General features: G+C 38.5%; 1 protein-coding gene across 1 annotated transcript in view; it reads left to right on the top strand.

Annotated features, from left to right (window-relative positions):
* The window catches only part of LOC136694994 (protein diaphanous homolog 1), a 47,476-nt gene that overhangs the window by 169 nt on the left and 31,741 nt on the right, over positions 1-15,566 (top strand). Inside the window, exon 2 of the mRNA XM_066668806.1 lies at positions 309-555. Within this exon, the coding sequence (XP_066524903.1) occupies positions 451-555 (105 nt within the window). The 5' untranslated portion in view covers positions 309-450. The remainder of the gene's footprint in view (positions 1-308; positions 556-15,566) is intronic.

Below are 15,566 nucleotides of genomic sequence, written 5' to 3'. Positions count from 1 at the left end.
AGAAGTAGGCGAACTGAGGGTCAACGGACAGCACTGTCTGTCGCTGCAGCTGTAACCTCAAGGAGTCTGTCGTAAACGGTAGCCAAAGTTGAGTGATAGGCTTTTTTAGACGACAGTTTAAAGCGTTTCAAGGACACCGTTTGCGTTTATTTCGACTTTGTGCGCAACTTTAGCGAGCGGTGTTGAACAGGAGAGCAGTCCTGCGCGGGTTTTAGGGGCTCCCGTTCAAATTTCCCTCGCTTTTCCCCTCTTTATGTGGGGGTGACTGAGCACTGAGTGTGTGTGTGTGTGTGTGTGTGTGTGTTCAGGCCTCGGGAGAAGAGCAGAGCAAGTCATCCGGAGCAAGAAGGAGGACAAAATAACTTAAACTAACATCTCTAGGAGGGTAAGACACCCAGTTCTCGGGTGTGGAGCATTGGATACTACTTTCATTTCTGGATTAGCTTCACCATGGATCCCCCTAACTCTGGGAATTCAGCTGCAGCTGCTTCGAAAAGCGGCAAAGAGAAAAAGCCCAAGAAGACCTACGAGGAGGGAAACGAGAAGAAGAAATTTGTAAGTTCTCCTCCTTCCTCCTCTCACCAGTGCTTTAAAACAGTGTTTTTGTCCTCCACAGGTTACCGAGACTGTCCTGTTGGAGCTGTTTACTCCCCGCTGCACTAGGTGCTGTAACTACAGTCCTGTTGTCGTGATTCCTCCGAAACGAGCACAGATTGCAGCGGCTAGGTTAAGGCTGTAGCCGGCTAAATCCCACGGGGAGCCCATTGGCTTCCAAACATACTCGTACTTGTTGCAACGCAAGTATTTTGTAACGACTTTGGGAGGGTTTGAGCGCGGTGTAGAGAGCTACGTGCTCTGACTTCGCTAATGAGGAAGTAAGAGTAGTGTGAAGTGTGGTGGGCCAGTTTTGGGTTTGACTCATATCCAGTGGGCCGGACCCCAGAGGCGTAACGGCCAGAGCTGTAACCCTTTCATTTACAGTGGGTTTCTGATTGACTACCACCAGCTTGGCTTTGTTTAAGGATTATGATTAATGTTATGGGGGTCATTTTTATCATAGGTCTGCAGTCTGTAGCTAACTAACATTTTACTTAAAGAATGACAGAAGAGAGTTTGACTGTAAATAAATCACCCATGGCAACTTGTGTCTCCTGTTCCAGAAAAACAACTTAAAACCACCATAAAACATATCCATTGCCCTCTGTTTTTGCCTGGTCCAGACCACCGCAACCACACTTTATTAGATTTATATGTAATAAACATTTTAAAATAACTCATTTATTTTTAAAACATATTATAATGTAAAGAATATTATTGTTATGCTGTTTACACATTCACACCATTAGCACAGTTAAATTAACCATGGCTAAGCTAATGGTGTGCTAAATGAACTCACTGAGATGGGTTAACGCTTAATTTTTCATACTATAATCATGTTTTTGTGAATTCAGTTCCTCACTCATTATGTTTGTTTGTTTAAATGTAACAAGTGTTAAGGTCTGCAAAACATTAGAAGTCTCTACTTTTAAAATCACTTGGCACGGTTCCACTTTCTCATGCCGTGGCACAAAATAGTTCAGTGTGGGGTGTACATGTAGTTTAAACCAGCTGTAAACCTCTCTGGAGGACTGTATTTGTGGCTACTCTTGGAAAAGGGAAGTATGTTACATCATAGTCTGGGAGCAGTGACTCAGGCAAGGCAGTTCAGCCTCTATGGATGACAGCACTGGATGTGTTATCCTATCTCCTCATCTCCTCATCCAAAGAAAACTGATATACACCCGCCAAAGGTTACCATAGTCACAAACACACCTGGTGTTTTGACATCTCCTTCAAATGAAACCCCTCCACCATCCTGAGGAAAGGCTGTGGATATTACACATGCTGCATCTTTATCTTTGATGATATACCTGCTTTAGCACAGTGCTGCATGGAATGCTTAAAAATATATGCTTACAAGTGTAGGAAAAATAAACCATACTGATGTCAAATATCAGTTATCTTACACACTTGTCAAACTGATGATTAAGTACGTTAAAGCAAATCTGATCCTTTTGTAATGGCATTTCTTTGACAGTGTCCTTGACCCATAAACCACACCCAGAAGTATAGGCCTGACGCTTGTGCAAAAACCGTGTTGTGCTGTAGCATATCAAAGCAGATTCTTGCTGTAAATTTCAAGACACTAAACTTAAGAACTCAATGTTTTGTCAGTTTTTTGATGGCCTAGTATTATTAGGCTATACTTGTCTAAGAATAGGGCTTGTATATCCACACACAAGACTAAAAAAAATCACAAAAACATAGGCTTACTAGCAATTTATTTGGAGTTAAAGGCCAGTCCACTGGCAGAGTACAGCAGGTAAACAGAATAGTCCCCTGCATGTCCTGTCAGGAAGCGTGTTGTGTGTTGGTATTTGCCTCAGTGACACCTGCCTTCACGATTGAGGCCACCTTTGATAAGGAGGTGAGCTCATTAGTTAAGCCAGGTGCTTTGCTTCAGAGTTGGAACCAATATTAGTGTGGCCTTTGCAGGACCAGGTGCAGTAGTGTATCTGGCCCAGCAGGCTGAATCTTATTGTCCAAGGCTGGTGTAGACATACATCTTCTCAAAATACTGAGAGAAATTTTAAGAGTATTCTTTTTCAGCCATCACCCCTCAACATACCCCTTCTGTTATTGTAATAGAAACTGTAATTTCAATCACAGTGCGCTATATAGGAAGCATAGCACTGTTTGTAACACATCCTGCATGTCTCTGCTGGTTATGACAACCCTATCTAGGACCACATAAGAAAGTTACTCAAATCAAAATTTAAAACGTCAGAAATCTGATTTGTGTCACTTTTTCTAGATAATGCAAAAGTAGCCTTAATCAATCAGAATGAACTGTGGCTTATTTGTCGTAAATGACTTTGTGACAGCTATCCTGGATTGTTTGTCACTCCTCAGACAGTTGCTTTTTACAGTAGGGAAATTCCTGACCTAGTTTAAATGATGGTAGATACTTTGATAATTGTTCAGCTAGAATCTTCATTGCTGTGACAGGCATGATCACTCTTAAAGGCAAAGTAGATGACTCTGGAGAACTATTTATTGGGGAAAAAAGACATTGGGTAAACTATAAGTGCAAAGGCAGATGTTACATGTTTTATTAATGTAGAGATCATGCAAATTATAATGCACACCCTTTCAGTGATAGTTTCCCAGTTTACAGCCCACCCTCACACGTCGTGCTCCTGTAAAGAGCAGAGGAAATCTAACATTGGCTGTGTTGTAATTAGGTTCTTCCTCTAACAGTTCATGGTTTTTACAGTCCAGGAAATATTATTAGTGTGTTATAGCAGCAGATGGAGCTTCAAAAGGTGTAAGTTATTATTAGTTTGCCATGACAAACAACGGTCATTTAAAAAAAACACAGCATTAAGGAACATGACATACATTTTAAAAAGGCTGCATTCCTGTCGAGAGGTGTGTTTGTGTGTGTAGAAGTGTGTGGCTGTATCACCTACTGTGGACTAAAATGGCCATGACTCCGGAGTTTTCCTCTGTGAGCTTATGCCTGGAGTTCAGTGTTTCTGAAAAGGATTGTGTGTTGTGATGTGACTAAATTGGTCATGAGGATTTCATGACATTTAAAGAAATTCTGAAGTTGAGGCTGCTGCAAAGTATATTTAGTGAAAAACCATAAGTTATAGTTGTGGCAAGTTTTTTCATATCTGCACAAGTGCTGCTGGAAATGTTTTGTTGTGCAAAGTTTTATCACCTTGTCACAAGTCATGCGTTGGTCATCGCTGAGGCCCATTTATATCACACTGTCGCCTGGACTGTGGTTTACAGTGAAACCAGTAACTGTTTCATGTCTAGTGTCTAGAATTTAGTTTGACCCGTACCTGTGGTACCTTCTAAGATTAAGGAGGTAGCAGGAGGTAACATGTAAACTTGCCTTTACACAGAAATTCTCACACACTTTGTTTACTTACATGTTTCTTTAAAAGGGTGAAAGGTCAAATGTATGTACAGAAGGTATCTTTGTGTTGTGTATGTGGATCAGATTTTGTCAGGGGAGTGAGCCAGTGTTGAAGGTCATGGTTTAAATCAGTTTCTTGATGACAAAATACATGTCCTTCAGCATCCTGCTTCAGTTATTTTCCTCTAATCCCATAGGTTAGGACCATAACATCCCCAGACTGATGAGAACAGATATTGATGGAGCACTTAGATAAACTCTTCCCCTTGTGACTGGCATTTTATTCTGTTTTCAGACAAAACAGTTAAGTCATGTCTAAACCCTCTGTGCCCTCTCTGAGTAATTTTCTTTGTCTGTAGCAAGTAGTACACAGGGTAGATATTTATAAGACTGCACTGCCTTATTAATCTGACATGCTTGATTGTGCATTCTAAGGCTTGAATATTCAATGGGATGTCCCAGTTTCTATTTTGACTGCATCTAGGCTGTGTAAAATGATAGCTGTTTGTAAAAGCAGATAGAATTTATATCTATAAATGGTCTGAATGGTTTTTGGCGGTGTGTGTATACACATATATACAGTGGTGTGATGTATGTATTGTCCCCCTTTATGATTTCTTACTTTTTTTGCATGTTTGTCACGCTTAAATGTTTCAAATGATCAAACAAATTTAATTATTAGTCAAAGACGACACAAGTAAACACAAAAAGCAGTTTTTAAATGAAGGTTTTTATTTTTAAGGGAGGAAAAAGAAAATCCGAAGCTACGTGGCCCTGTGTGAAGAAGTGTTTGCCCCTAAACCTAATAACTGGTTGGGCCACTCTTAGCAGCAATAAGCACAGTGCTATGGAGGAACTTTGGCCCACTCATCTTTGCAGAATTTTTGAAATTCAGACACATTGGAGGGATTTTGAACATGAACCGCCTTTTTAAGGTCATGCCACAGCATCTCAATAGGATTCAGGTCAGGACTTTGACTAGGCCACTCCAAGTCTTCACTTTGTTTTTCTTCAGCCATTCAGAAGAGGACTTGTTGTCTGTTTTGGATCATTGTCCTGCTGCAGAACCTAAGTTGGTTTCAGCTTGAGGACAGCGGATTTCATGGTTCCATTTATCACAGCAAGTCTTCCAGGTCCTGAAACAGCAAAACAGCCCCAGACCATCACACTTCCCCCGGCCAAATTTTACTGTAGATATGACGCTTTTTTTCTGAAATGCGGTGTTACTTTTACACCAGATGTAATGGGACACACACCTTCCAAAATGTTCAACTTTTGTCTCGTCAGTCCACAGAGTATTTTCCCAAAAGTCTTGAGGATCATCAAGACGTATTCTGGCAAAATTGAGATGAGCCTTGATGTTCTTTTTGCTCAGCAGTGGTTTTCATCTTGGCACTCTGCCATGCGGGCCATTTTTGCCTAGTCTCCTTCTTATGGTGGAGTCATGAACACGAAGATCATGATCTTAAGTGAGGCCTGCAGTTCTTTGGATGTTGTTGTGGGGTCTATCGTGACCTCTTGGATGAGTCATCGCTGCGCTCTTGGGATAATTTCGGTCGGCCGGCCACTCCTTGGAAGGTTCACCACTGTTCCATGTTTTCACCATTTGTGGATAATTGCTCTCACTGTGGTTCACTGGAGTCCCAAAACTATAGAAATGCCCTGTTCTTATAGAATTACCTTTTCCAGACTGATAGATCTCAATTACTTTCTTTCTCATTTGTTCCTAAATATCTTTGGACGTTAGCATGATGTCTATCTTTTGAGGATCGTTTGGTCTACTTCACTTTGTCAGGCAGGTCCTATTTAAGTTATTTCTTGATTGAGAACAGATGTGCCAGTAATCACTCCTGGGTGTGGCTAGAGAAATTGAACTCAGGTGTGATAAACCAGTTAAGTTTTAACTTTGGGGGCAAACACTTTTTCACACAGGGCCATGTAGGTTTGGATTTTTTCCCTCCCTTAATAATAAAAACCTTCATTTAAAAACTGCATTTTGTGTTTACTTGTGTAGTCTTGGATTAATATTTAAATTTGATTGATGATCTGAAATCTTTTAAGAGTGACAAACATGCAAATGTGTGTGTGTGTATGTATGATAATGTTATAGTACACGGTACATTTTTAAGGATTTCATTTTTTTTTTTCATATTCACAGTACACTCAGATGAAAGTAAATTCTTTGAGTTACCCAAGGTGGGTTGCTCGTATGGACTATTGACAGCATTTATGCAAGCAACTGCATAATTTAGAAGCACAACTGGATAAACGAGTGCCTGAGGATATTGATTTTTGGCATTACTGTGTAACAGACCTGTTGCAACATTGTTTGCTTTTTTTCATGCGGTCCCATTTTTATTTTTTCAATTTTTTCAGGTGTTCTGGTGTAAACATTATTAAAAAAATATATATTATTAAATGTTTGGTCAGGGTGGCACGGTGGTTCTGGGTAGTCTCTGGAGCCACCTCGACCCTGAACTGGAGCCGTTACAGACCATGAATGAATTCATTTTTGGTCAGTTCCTCTTAGGGTTTTATGAAGATTTACATAGTAATCAAACTCAACGACATTATGTACTGTATAACCAGTTTTTTTTTTTTTTAAACTGGTTATATTCTAGACTGTCTTGAGTTTCTCTTTTGCATTCACCTGTAGATATGTCACAATAGTGGCATTTTAGCTTTAAAGCCCAACTTACAAGAAACACAACTTGTTTTCTGATAACCAAACAATTCTTCTTGCTCTGATCTAAAAATAATATAGCACCAAATATAGAACTAGAAATTGCGTTAACATGTTTTCTTCATGCATTTTCTTTAATTTTCCTCAAATGAATGGATAACTATGCACCAGTTTGCATTGATTGTTGCAACAAACATATGATTTTGAAAGTTAACCACTCGAGTACATCATTTTGTTTGGCTTAAATAATTGTTGTCTTTTCACATAACATTGCTTGGGCAATTATTTAAAATTGTGACAGGACTATTCAACCGATCACAAAAGAGTGTGATGAGTATTTGGGAAGAGTGTTTTTGCTTTTGTGACTTTACTGTTGGCATGCTGTAGAGGAGGCTTCAGCATCTGCAACGCAGAGCATCTGTAATTAGCAACATTCAATAACAGGTCTTGCATACAACTGTTCATAAGATGGATTTGAAGCTTTTGAACATGGGTTAGTTTAATGCAAAAATACTCTTGAGGTGCAGCTGTTAGGAAAAGACACAGAGGAAATAAAAGAGCACAAGCAACAATGTTAAATAGTGAAGAAAATTATAATGAAACAGCACTAGCCGACGGTATACCTTTGTTGGGTTATTTCAGGTTATGAAGAAAGCAGCTAAGGTTAGTGTCTAATATCAGTAACACGTAATGAGTTCAGAGTGAGACAAGTGTTCGAGGTACAAAAAAGCTGAGATTGCCTTGTGGTTTAGTCATGGTTTTCTTGTTGCTTCCTGAATTCAGTTCAAGGAGCACAGCCACTCAGGTGCTGTCAGCTAAACCAAACTACAAACTAGCGCTGCATGATATTGGAGGGGAAATTACTTTGCAACAGTCCTTTCTCTGCAATATACATTGAGGATAAACAAAAATCACCATGATATTAATAATGCATGTTTCTTGACTTAATATAAGGGGCTCATCTGTGAAAGAAGAATGCAGTGGGGTTGAACGTGGTCATTTACACCGTGTTATATAATAAATATACACATTCTCTGTCATACATCCATAAGACGTGTTTACTGTTTGAATAAAGCTGAATGTCTCAATCAGTTATGCAATCTCAGTTCAGGAGTTCAGAAAAAGGAATAAATTAAATGTTAAAAAGATGCAAACGTCTTTGGCAGCACTGTTTGCTCAGTTAGATGTGTGTACTGCTCTGTGTCTGGAACAAGCTCTGGCCTTCTATACACACATTGCATGTTGATTGTTCCTATTCTTTAAAACAGGATGGTGTTGCTGATTCATTTTTATTCTGTAACTGCTTCATCTTGTTCAAAAGATAATAGAAATATATATTGCACTATTAACATCTAGATTCAGTACTTTTATGATTTGCCCAGTGCACTACATGGGGAATATGGAGTGATTTGGGATTGATGATAATACAACTTTCCGCATTCAGAATTATCCAAATATGTGTGGATGGTGCCTTCTTTACAGAGAGCAAGAGTGGGGACAAGACACACAAGCACAGAATACAGAGAGAGGCATGATTAGGCATTTGTTCCTGAACATTGAGAACACTGTTTATGTTTTAGTTGTATGTTGCTAGGTCTCCATTGGCTGCATCTAAGCAACAGTTGACCAAATATATCTTGTCAGCCAGGTTTGACCGCTATCTCTCCCACAGATAAGGCACTTTCAAAACAAGTCAAATTATGTTTTTTTTTATGTACCATGTATTAGACAATTTTATTCCAATCTTTACTTGTAATTGTTATAACATTGTCACAGTTATAAAATAAACTAGTATTTTAAATTAAATCCCTTTCCATGGGTTTGTTCTTAAAACATGCATCTCCACCATGCCGGCTCTTCACGTAACTACACAGATAGATAGATACTTTATTGATCCCCAGGGGAAATTTAAGAATTTCCAAGAATGTAACACATTCCATGTAATTTCCATGTGTAAACACAATGAGGGCCATTGAAACTGAAATGATGTTGAATAAGTCTGTCAGGAGACTGTATAGTAAAGTCTATGTTTATGTTGTTGCTCTTGTTAGTCTTCTACTTGGCTAGATAGCACAAGTTATCACTCATAACATTGTCCATTATATAGGAACCTGATGAGCTGTTTAAGAGCCAGGGTAGCACGCTTGGGCTGTGTTCATAAAGCTAAATATTTTGTATTTGTAAGGTGCTTTCCACAATGAATGTGTTTTGGTGAAACCTTTGAAAGTTCTATCATTGTTTTTTTAATGTTATTGATGGTTTTCTATCATGATACTTATTGCAGTCATTTTGCATTAATCACTCAGACCTAGGTGTATGAGCACTTTGGAAAATATTACTAAACAATTTAATATCATACTGAATAAAAAAAAAAATTTAATCATGGATACAGTTTGTTGACTATTTTTCTTAAAAAATAACACAGGATTGATTGTGATGGTCCTGATGCATTTGTTTGCTGCAGCTGTCCCTTTTTTTTTTTTTTCTCAACAAATGATGTTTGTTTATACTATCAGGATAAGGCCAGAAGGCTTTGTAACTGGGATAGTGACATTTATTCATGCTGAATTTTGCTAAAGTTAACTGATATTGTTTTAAGCTGTTAGAAATGAAAAACAACTGATAATTTGGTGAAACTGGAGAATCTTGATGTTTTGTAAGTTTCCCCTGATCTTTTGATGCTGATGGTACAAATAACCTGGCACACTCTTGGCACATGTAGGTAGAATACGATATATATGTGTGTGTTTGATTACATATCAATTGCACTTTATTCTTGTTAGGCCTTGAGCTTACAGAGAAAAACAGTACTGTGCTGCACGCTTGGAATAATGAGGTATCATGCTCCCTCTGGGTTGATTGTTACACCCATACTGTGTCATGCAGTGTTTAAGAATGACTCTGTTACATTGTCCTGTCTGTACAAATTGCAGGAAAATACCCTTATTGTAGCTTTTTTTTCCCCTCTCTCTCTCACACTCTCACTCACTTGCTGTCTGACATACTGAGACCCCTGATGTGTCATAATTTTAAAAATATTTCTGGTACCAGTTTGTTCCTGCAGCCCATTTCCTTTGATTCTGTCTGTGCCTCCCTCGGTAATTATTACTCCATCACTGCTACTACCACTGAAGAGAAAGTGAGAGGGGAAAGAAGTGAAACAAACGTTATGGTGTTTCATTAGACATAAAAAAAAAAAAGTAGTGCTGTTACTATAGTAGTGCTTTTATCTTTGAAAATATAAAAAATTAAGTTTTAATTTGAATATAGTTCAGCATCTTACACCCAAATCTCCATTTCTAAAATTTGGAAAATAGTGTGTTCGCATGGATGATAGCTCTTTTTCTATTCCTTGTGCAGCCAAGCTCTTTCCAAACTTCCAGATCTGTCGCCCCAACCCTAGCCATAGAGTTTACTCCAACCCACCGCACCTTAATATGGTGATGGAGCATGCTTTATCACATGGTCTTCCACCAATCTTTCACAATTTATATTATGTATAGAACGGCTGACAGAAAACATACCAAGTTTCAGTTGGTCTATCCATGGATCATCTGTCAGGTGTTGATAACCACTGAAATGTTGCCTTGTGTTTCTATGCAGGTTGTGCTGTGTAATGTCTCTCGGCTCTAATGAGCAGAATGTGTTTAATGGATTATCTGCCCTACTGATTTACTGTGTGTGTGTGCGCGAGCGCGCATGCGTGCACAGTGGAGTCAGGAAGTCTACTAGTGAAAATGCTTCTGTACTGTCCTTTCTACTTTCATAGAACTGTTATTAATATCTATCAGCTTAATTTGAGTCTTTAAAAAAAAGTTTATATTCACGTGTCTCCTTCGCTTTATTGACACTGAGCACTTGAGCTGAAGTGAACAAGCATGTGCAATTAGAAGATCAAATCCACCTGAGAGTCCACCTGAACATGGATTGTAATAGAAGAGATAAGGGTGCCAAGTCTTGAATATTTAGTGAGACTCCTCTGTGTCTTTCTCTCTAAACACTTACCATATAACCTGCCTCTTCTATTTGCATTGTGTTTCATTGTGGAGTTTACAAGTCTCCATGTCAGTATTTATCAGTTATGCTGATGATGTTATGGATTAAATCTTAATGCAGCATACAAGCAGACAGGAGACTCAAGTTACTGTTGAGAGGATAGTGTGTGTCTGTGTATGTGTGTTGTAGCAGTGGATTAGGCAGGATTAGCTTGTCAGTCATGCAGTTTGACTCTCACATTTTCCCTTGTATGATTACAACTAATCTACTACTGCCCTGCACAGTACAGCAGATAAGCAGGTGTGTGTGCATTCGCTAGCGTTTTTGTGCTGGTGCAATTGAAATATATTCCGTTCTGTATGTTTTTGTAAAGCACAATAATGGATCTGTGGTATGTTCATTTTTGTGAAGATAAACACTCCAAATATAGGGACAGAAGCAAAATAAGAGTGAATATTTCACATTATATTCAGTATGCATTTGAATCTTAAAATATTCTATAATATGGTAAAATGTGCCCACGCTGTGTTCTCTGGTCAGTGGGTTGTTTTCATTAAAAATGGATGTTCTGCATTCCTTGATAATGATGAAAGGTACCATCTGGACTGTTATCAGCGATAGTTGGAAAAGCAAAAATCTCTCATGGAATGCAGGGTGCATCTGTGACTGTAGAATGGTTCACTTGCATATGTTAGAAGTTTCCATTGATGTGGAGACGAACATTGGGTTTATAGAGAGATGTGCAGCTGTCAAGATGGTGTATTTGTCTGGGAAGTCTATGGTTATTTCAGCAAGGAAATTCCAGGCCCCATTCTGTAAACGCTACATAAACATCTTAGTAAACAGTGTGCGCGCTTGACTGACCTGCCTGCTGTGCAGATTTGTCTCCAGTGGCGCATCATGAAAATTTCACAAACTGATTTGTTGTATTAGTGGCCTCTTTTTCACAGAGCTCTTTAGAACAACCTCTTCTTTCACAAATGTTTATAAAGGCAGAGTGTACGGATATGTTTAAGTTTGTACACGTGTCAATAGGACTGAATGAAACACCAGAGTTCAGTGATTAGGTGGTGTGTTGAATTACTTTGGTACATATGGTGTAATCGGTTTTAGTCCTATGTTAAATAAATTCATAAAACAAGGTTAGGAGTGTAATTTTTTTTTCTGAACTGCTGCAGCTGAACGGCTGAGTGTCAATCTTTCATTTTATGAAATGGACACAATGGCAGCAAACCACAAAACCAAAGGCAACTTCAACAGTTTGGGAGCATTTTGACTTTCAACCAAATGCAACGGAAGAGACAGTCAATGTGCAAAATCTGTTCCAGAAAAGTCGCTGTAAAACAATGAAAGGAGAATTTGAGGTCTCATCTAGCATCTATCAAGTTATCGAAGCCCAGCTGACTCCACCAGCACAGCATCATGGAGCAACCTCAAAAGGAACAGTTCAGGCTGGTTCCAGGTGACAGTGAGGAGTGTATTCTTTCACAGCGACAGCCCTAGTTGCAGCTACGTTCCACTTTAAATGGTTCAGAAACAGCAGTAGCCGTACAGTGTTGTGTCATTTAAGGAGGAATGGAAAGTTAGAATAAAGTTGGTGGAGAGTTTACATTATGCAACTATGTCCAAAGTCAAGTTGAAAAAAAGCAAACATTTGATATGATCTGAAACACAATTTCAAGGCAAAAAACATTCCTGAAGGTCTCTCTACAGTGTGAGCAGGATATTTGAGTATTTGATGTTTGGTAAGTGACATAAGATTCTTGTTTGTTCAAAGTCTGTTCTGGTCTTCTCCTGGGTGGATTATTTAATGAGATAAGAGAGGCAGTAGGTGGCTGTGTGATTGGTGAAAATGGCATGTGATACAGATTTTAAATGCATGTTTCACAGCATGACCGCCTCTGTTCTTAAGTCTGTGGTTGTTTGATGTGTTGGATGTGCATGTGTTGGCTTGTGAGCATGTTTGTGTGTGCTCAGCTGACTGAATGTGAATTAAACACTAATTAATAGGTTTGTGAGTGACCTCTGAAAAGCCAGAACGTAGAGGACACCCAATAACATGGGACATGGCCTTTGTTTACGCTGAGAATTTGGAGAGATCTGTTATTTGAGCTGCGTTCAATAAGTGTCTTTGTTTCAACAACAGACTTGCAAGACTGCCAGCATATGCAGCAGAATATTAAGTGTGTGTGGATGTCTCAGTCTGTTTGCAAATGTGTGCACATTCTGACGTGAAGTGTTCCTGTGGTATTATGGAAGTCTTTGTCAGTTAACAAATAGGGGCTGACACCATGACAGTACGACATGTGTGATGACTGTGTAGAATTGTGAAACCCCACACACATTACCAACCACGCTAAGAATGTTTCCTGCCCAACCGTTATTCAAAAACACACGCAAAGATATTTGTTGTCACGTTTCTGCAACTTAGAAGACACGATATTACTTCACCACAGTCATTCTTGTTCTAGGGCTGTCGACCACTGTTCATCTGCAGAAACATGACACAAACAGCTCTGCCCCTGTGTGTTTTGAATTCTTCTTTTAAGCCCAGAGAACATCAACCTAGTAGTAGTAGTAGAAGACGACAGTCACTCCTGGCTTCCTGCTTCAGGGCAGCTTGAGACGTTGCCTTTGGTTAGTGTACAGTGTGTAGACCTTTCTTTGATTAGTCCAAAACGTTGATTTTATTTTATTTTTTTTGTAGCATCTCCAGGCCCTCCCTTTTTTTTTTTTTTTTTTTTTTTTTTTAATAAATTTGAGGAAACCTCAACTCAATCTCTTGCTTGTTGCTCAGCTGCCATGTTGCTGGCCGCCTGCTGTGAAGGAGGTGCCACAAATTGCTGGCTCTCATAGGAAATGACTGGTCATTTTGTCACCTAGTGTGAACAAGAGTGTGACAAGTCATTTAGCAGCTGACTTTTGAATGCTCTTATAACCTAAGGCAAGAATCTGAATGGAGAACTATTTTAAAACTGAATGTGGAAATGAAAAGAATGAGCGGGAAATAAATAATCCAAAGATGGGCTTGTATTAAGCACTTTCTCTCAGAGGAAAAAAACAGACAAGAGTTTCAAAGTGATAATTAAAATGATTAATGCTAAAGAGAAAACACACACACACATTCTGATTCTGCCCCTATCTGCCACATGGAAGCAACCTAAACGTTGAGGCAGACCAAGCGAATCGAGCAGCTTGTACCAGAGAAAAACACAGCTTCTGTGGTTTGGACGTGCTATGTTTTGACTTTAATTAATACATGCACCAAATATATACAGTGCTCAATAAAAAAGTGAGGAACAAGCTCCTAGCAATTAGAAAAAAAAAATCCAGACTTTAATACTGGAGCATATTTATAGTACAAGCCTCCTCACTGACCTGGGCCTGTCAAAAAAAAAAAAAATAAGAAGAAGAAATAACCGTTGTTAATCATGGTAAAATATAAAGTTAATTGTGATATTTATTTGTGCTCATATCGCCCAGCTCTCTCGCTCGCTTCATCTATCCATCCATTCATTCATCCATCCATCCATGAAAACCCATCACTTGCACAGTTCTCGTTTAAAACAGTGGGCTTTAAAGAATAATGCACGCCTTCATGATGTCACAGTACTTTGCTCACATAGAGTGGCTCTTGTTTAGAGTGAGTGGGGCCCAGCATTATGTTGAAGCTCTGGGTTCTTTTGGTTCTTTGTTTTCTTTTCAAGAATTTAATAACACACACACATTCTGACGCACTTGTACAGTGCAGCACTCTTTGGGCATTACTGAAGTGCGTGATTGAGTCTGTGAATCAACTTCCTTTTCCGTTTCCCTGGGTAGAATAACATTAATGTAGTAGAATTTTCAAAGCCAAAACCTTTGCAGATAATGCTGAGGTGGCACCTACACATTTTGTCCACTCAAATGGTATAAGATCAATATGTTGGGGGGCTTTATTTATTGGCTTGTGGATGGCTACGTTTTGAGCTGACCTGTGTAACAGTATAGATTCATATATAAGGTTTTTTTATGCACTCTTTAATTATTTTCAGTTTTTGTTCATTTTAATCAGTGTGTCATCAAGTTTGTGTGAAGTAGGATCATATTTTGGTAATATCTTACACAACAACATATCGTTGCTTTCCAAAGAAAATCATGTATATTCTTAACATTGTAAGTAAGTAAATCTTAACATTGAATGGAAGTTGATATAAAAATAGTTTATTTTAAGTAATAATGGAGGATTTCTATTGCTCCATTTCTAAGCTGCTGTGTTCAATTGATGTAGTAAACTAATGATAGAAAAATGGAGATACATGTTTTTCCTTGGATTGTGACAATATGGTCAAATATGGTCATAATAGTACAATTACATACAGCCGATACACATTGACCATTAAATAAGGTTTGGGTTTTGTGGAAGAATAGCTTACTTGTTATGAACAAGTGCTCATGTACAATTTGGCATCAGACAATACAAAATCTGACTCTATAGCCCTACACAGCAAAATTTAAATTGACATTTGTTATTCTGCATTATTCTAAATAGATTAATAACACTTTATATATAATCTAGGAATTTTCAAAGTTGAGAAATTTAGCATGAGAATTAACGAGTAATTAATGGGAATGAAATGGGAATATTCAAAACTAAAGGTGTGAAAATTCCATATAGTTGGAAAAAATATACTGAAGCATATTCTTGGCTAAACTAATTAGATATGATACCAAAACAGTTGAATAGCCAATAGAAAATTTAAGCAACTATTAAATCAAGGTGTAATCTAACAGTTGCTTGCTATTGTAACGCTCTCAGACTAGAACAGACACGCGCAGAAGAGGCTAAAGTGTTTATTAACTATAAGGGCAATCCAACAGAGTAGTCTTGAACACGCAAAGGGTAAACACACTAACAAACAGGAACACGTAGGCAAA

The sequence above is a fragment of the Hoplias malabaricus genome, chromosome 4, assembly GCF_029633855.1.
Source record: "Hoplias malabaricus isolate fHopMal1 chromosome 4, fHopMal1.hap1, whole genome shotgun sequence".
NCBI lineage: Eukaryota > Metazoa > Chordata > Actinopteri > Characiformes > Erythrinidae > Hoplias > Hoplias malabaricus.
The sequence above is the reverse complement of the archived record's forward strand: the minus strand, read 5'-3'. Positions and strand labels throughout refer to the sequence as shown.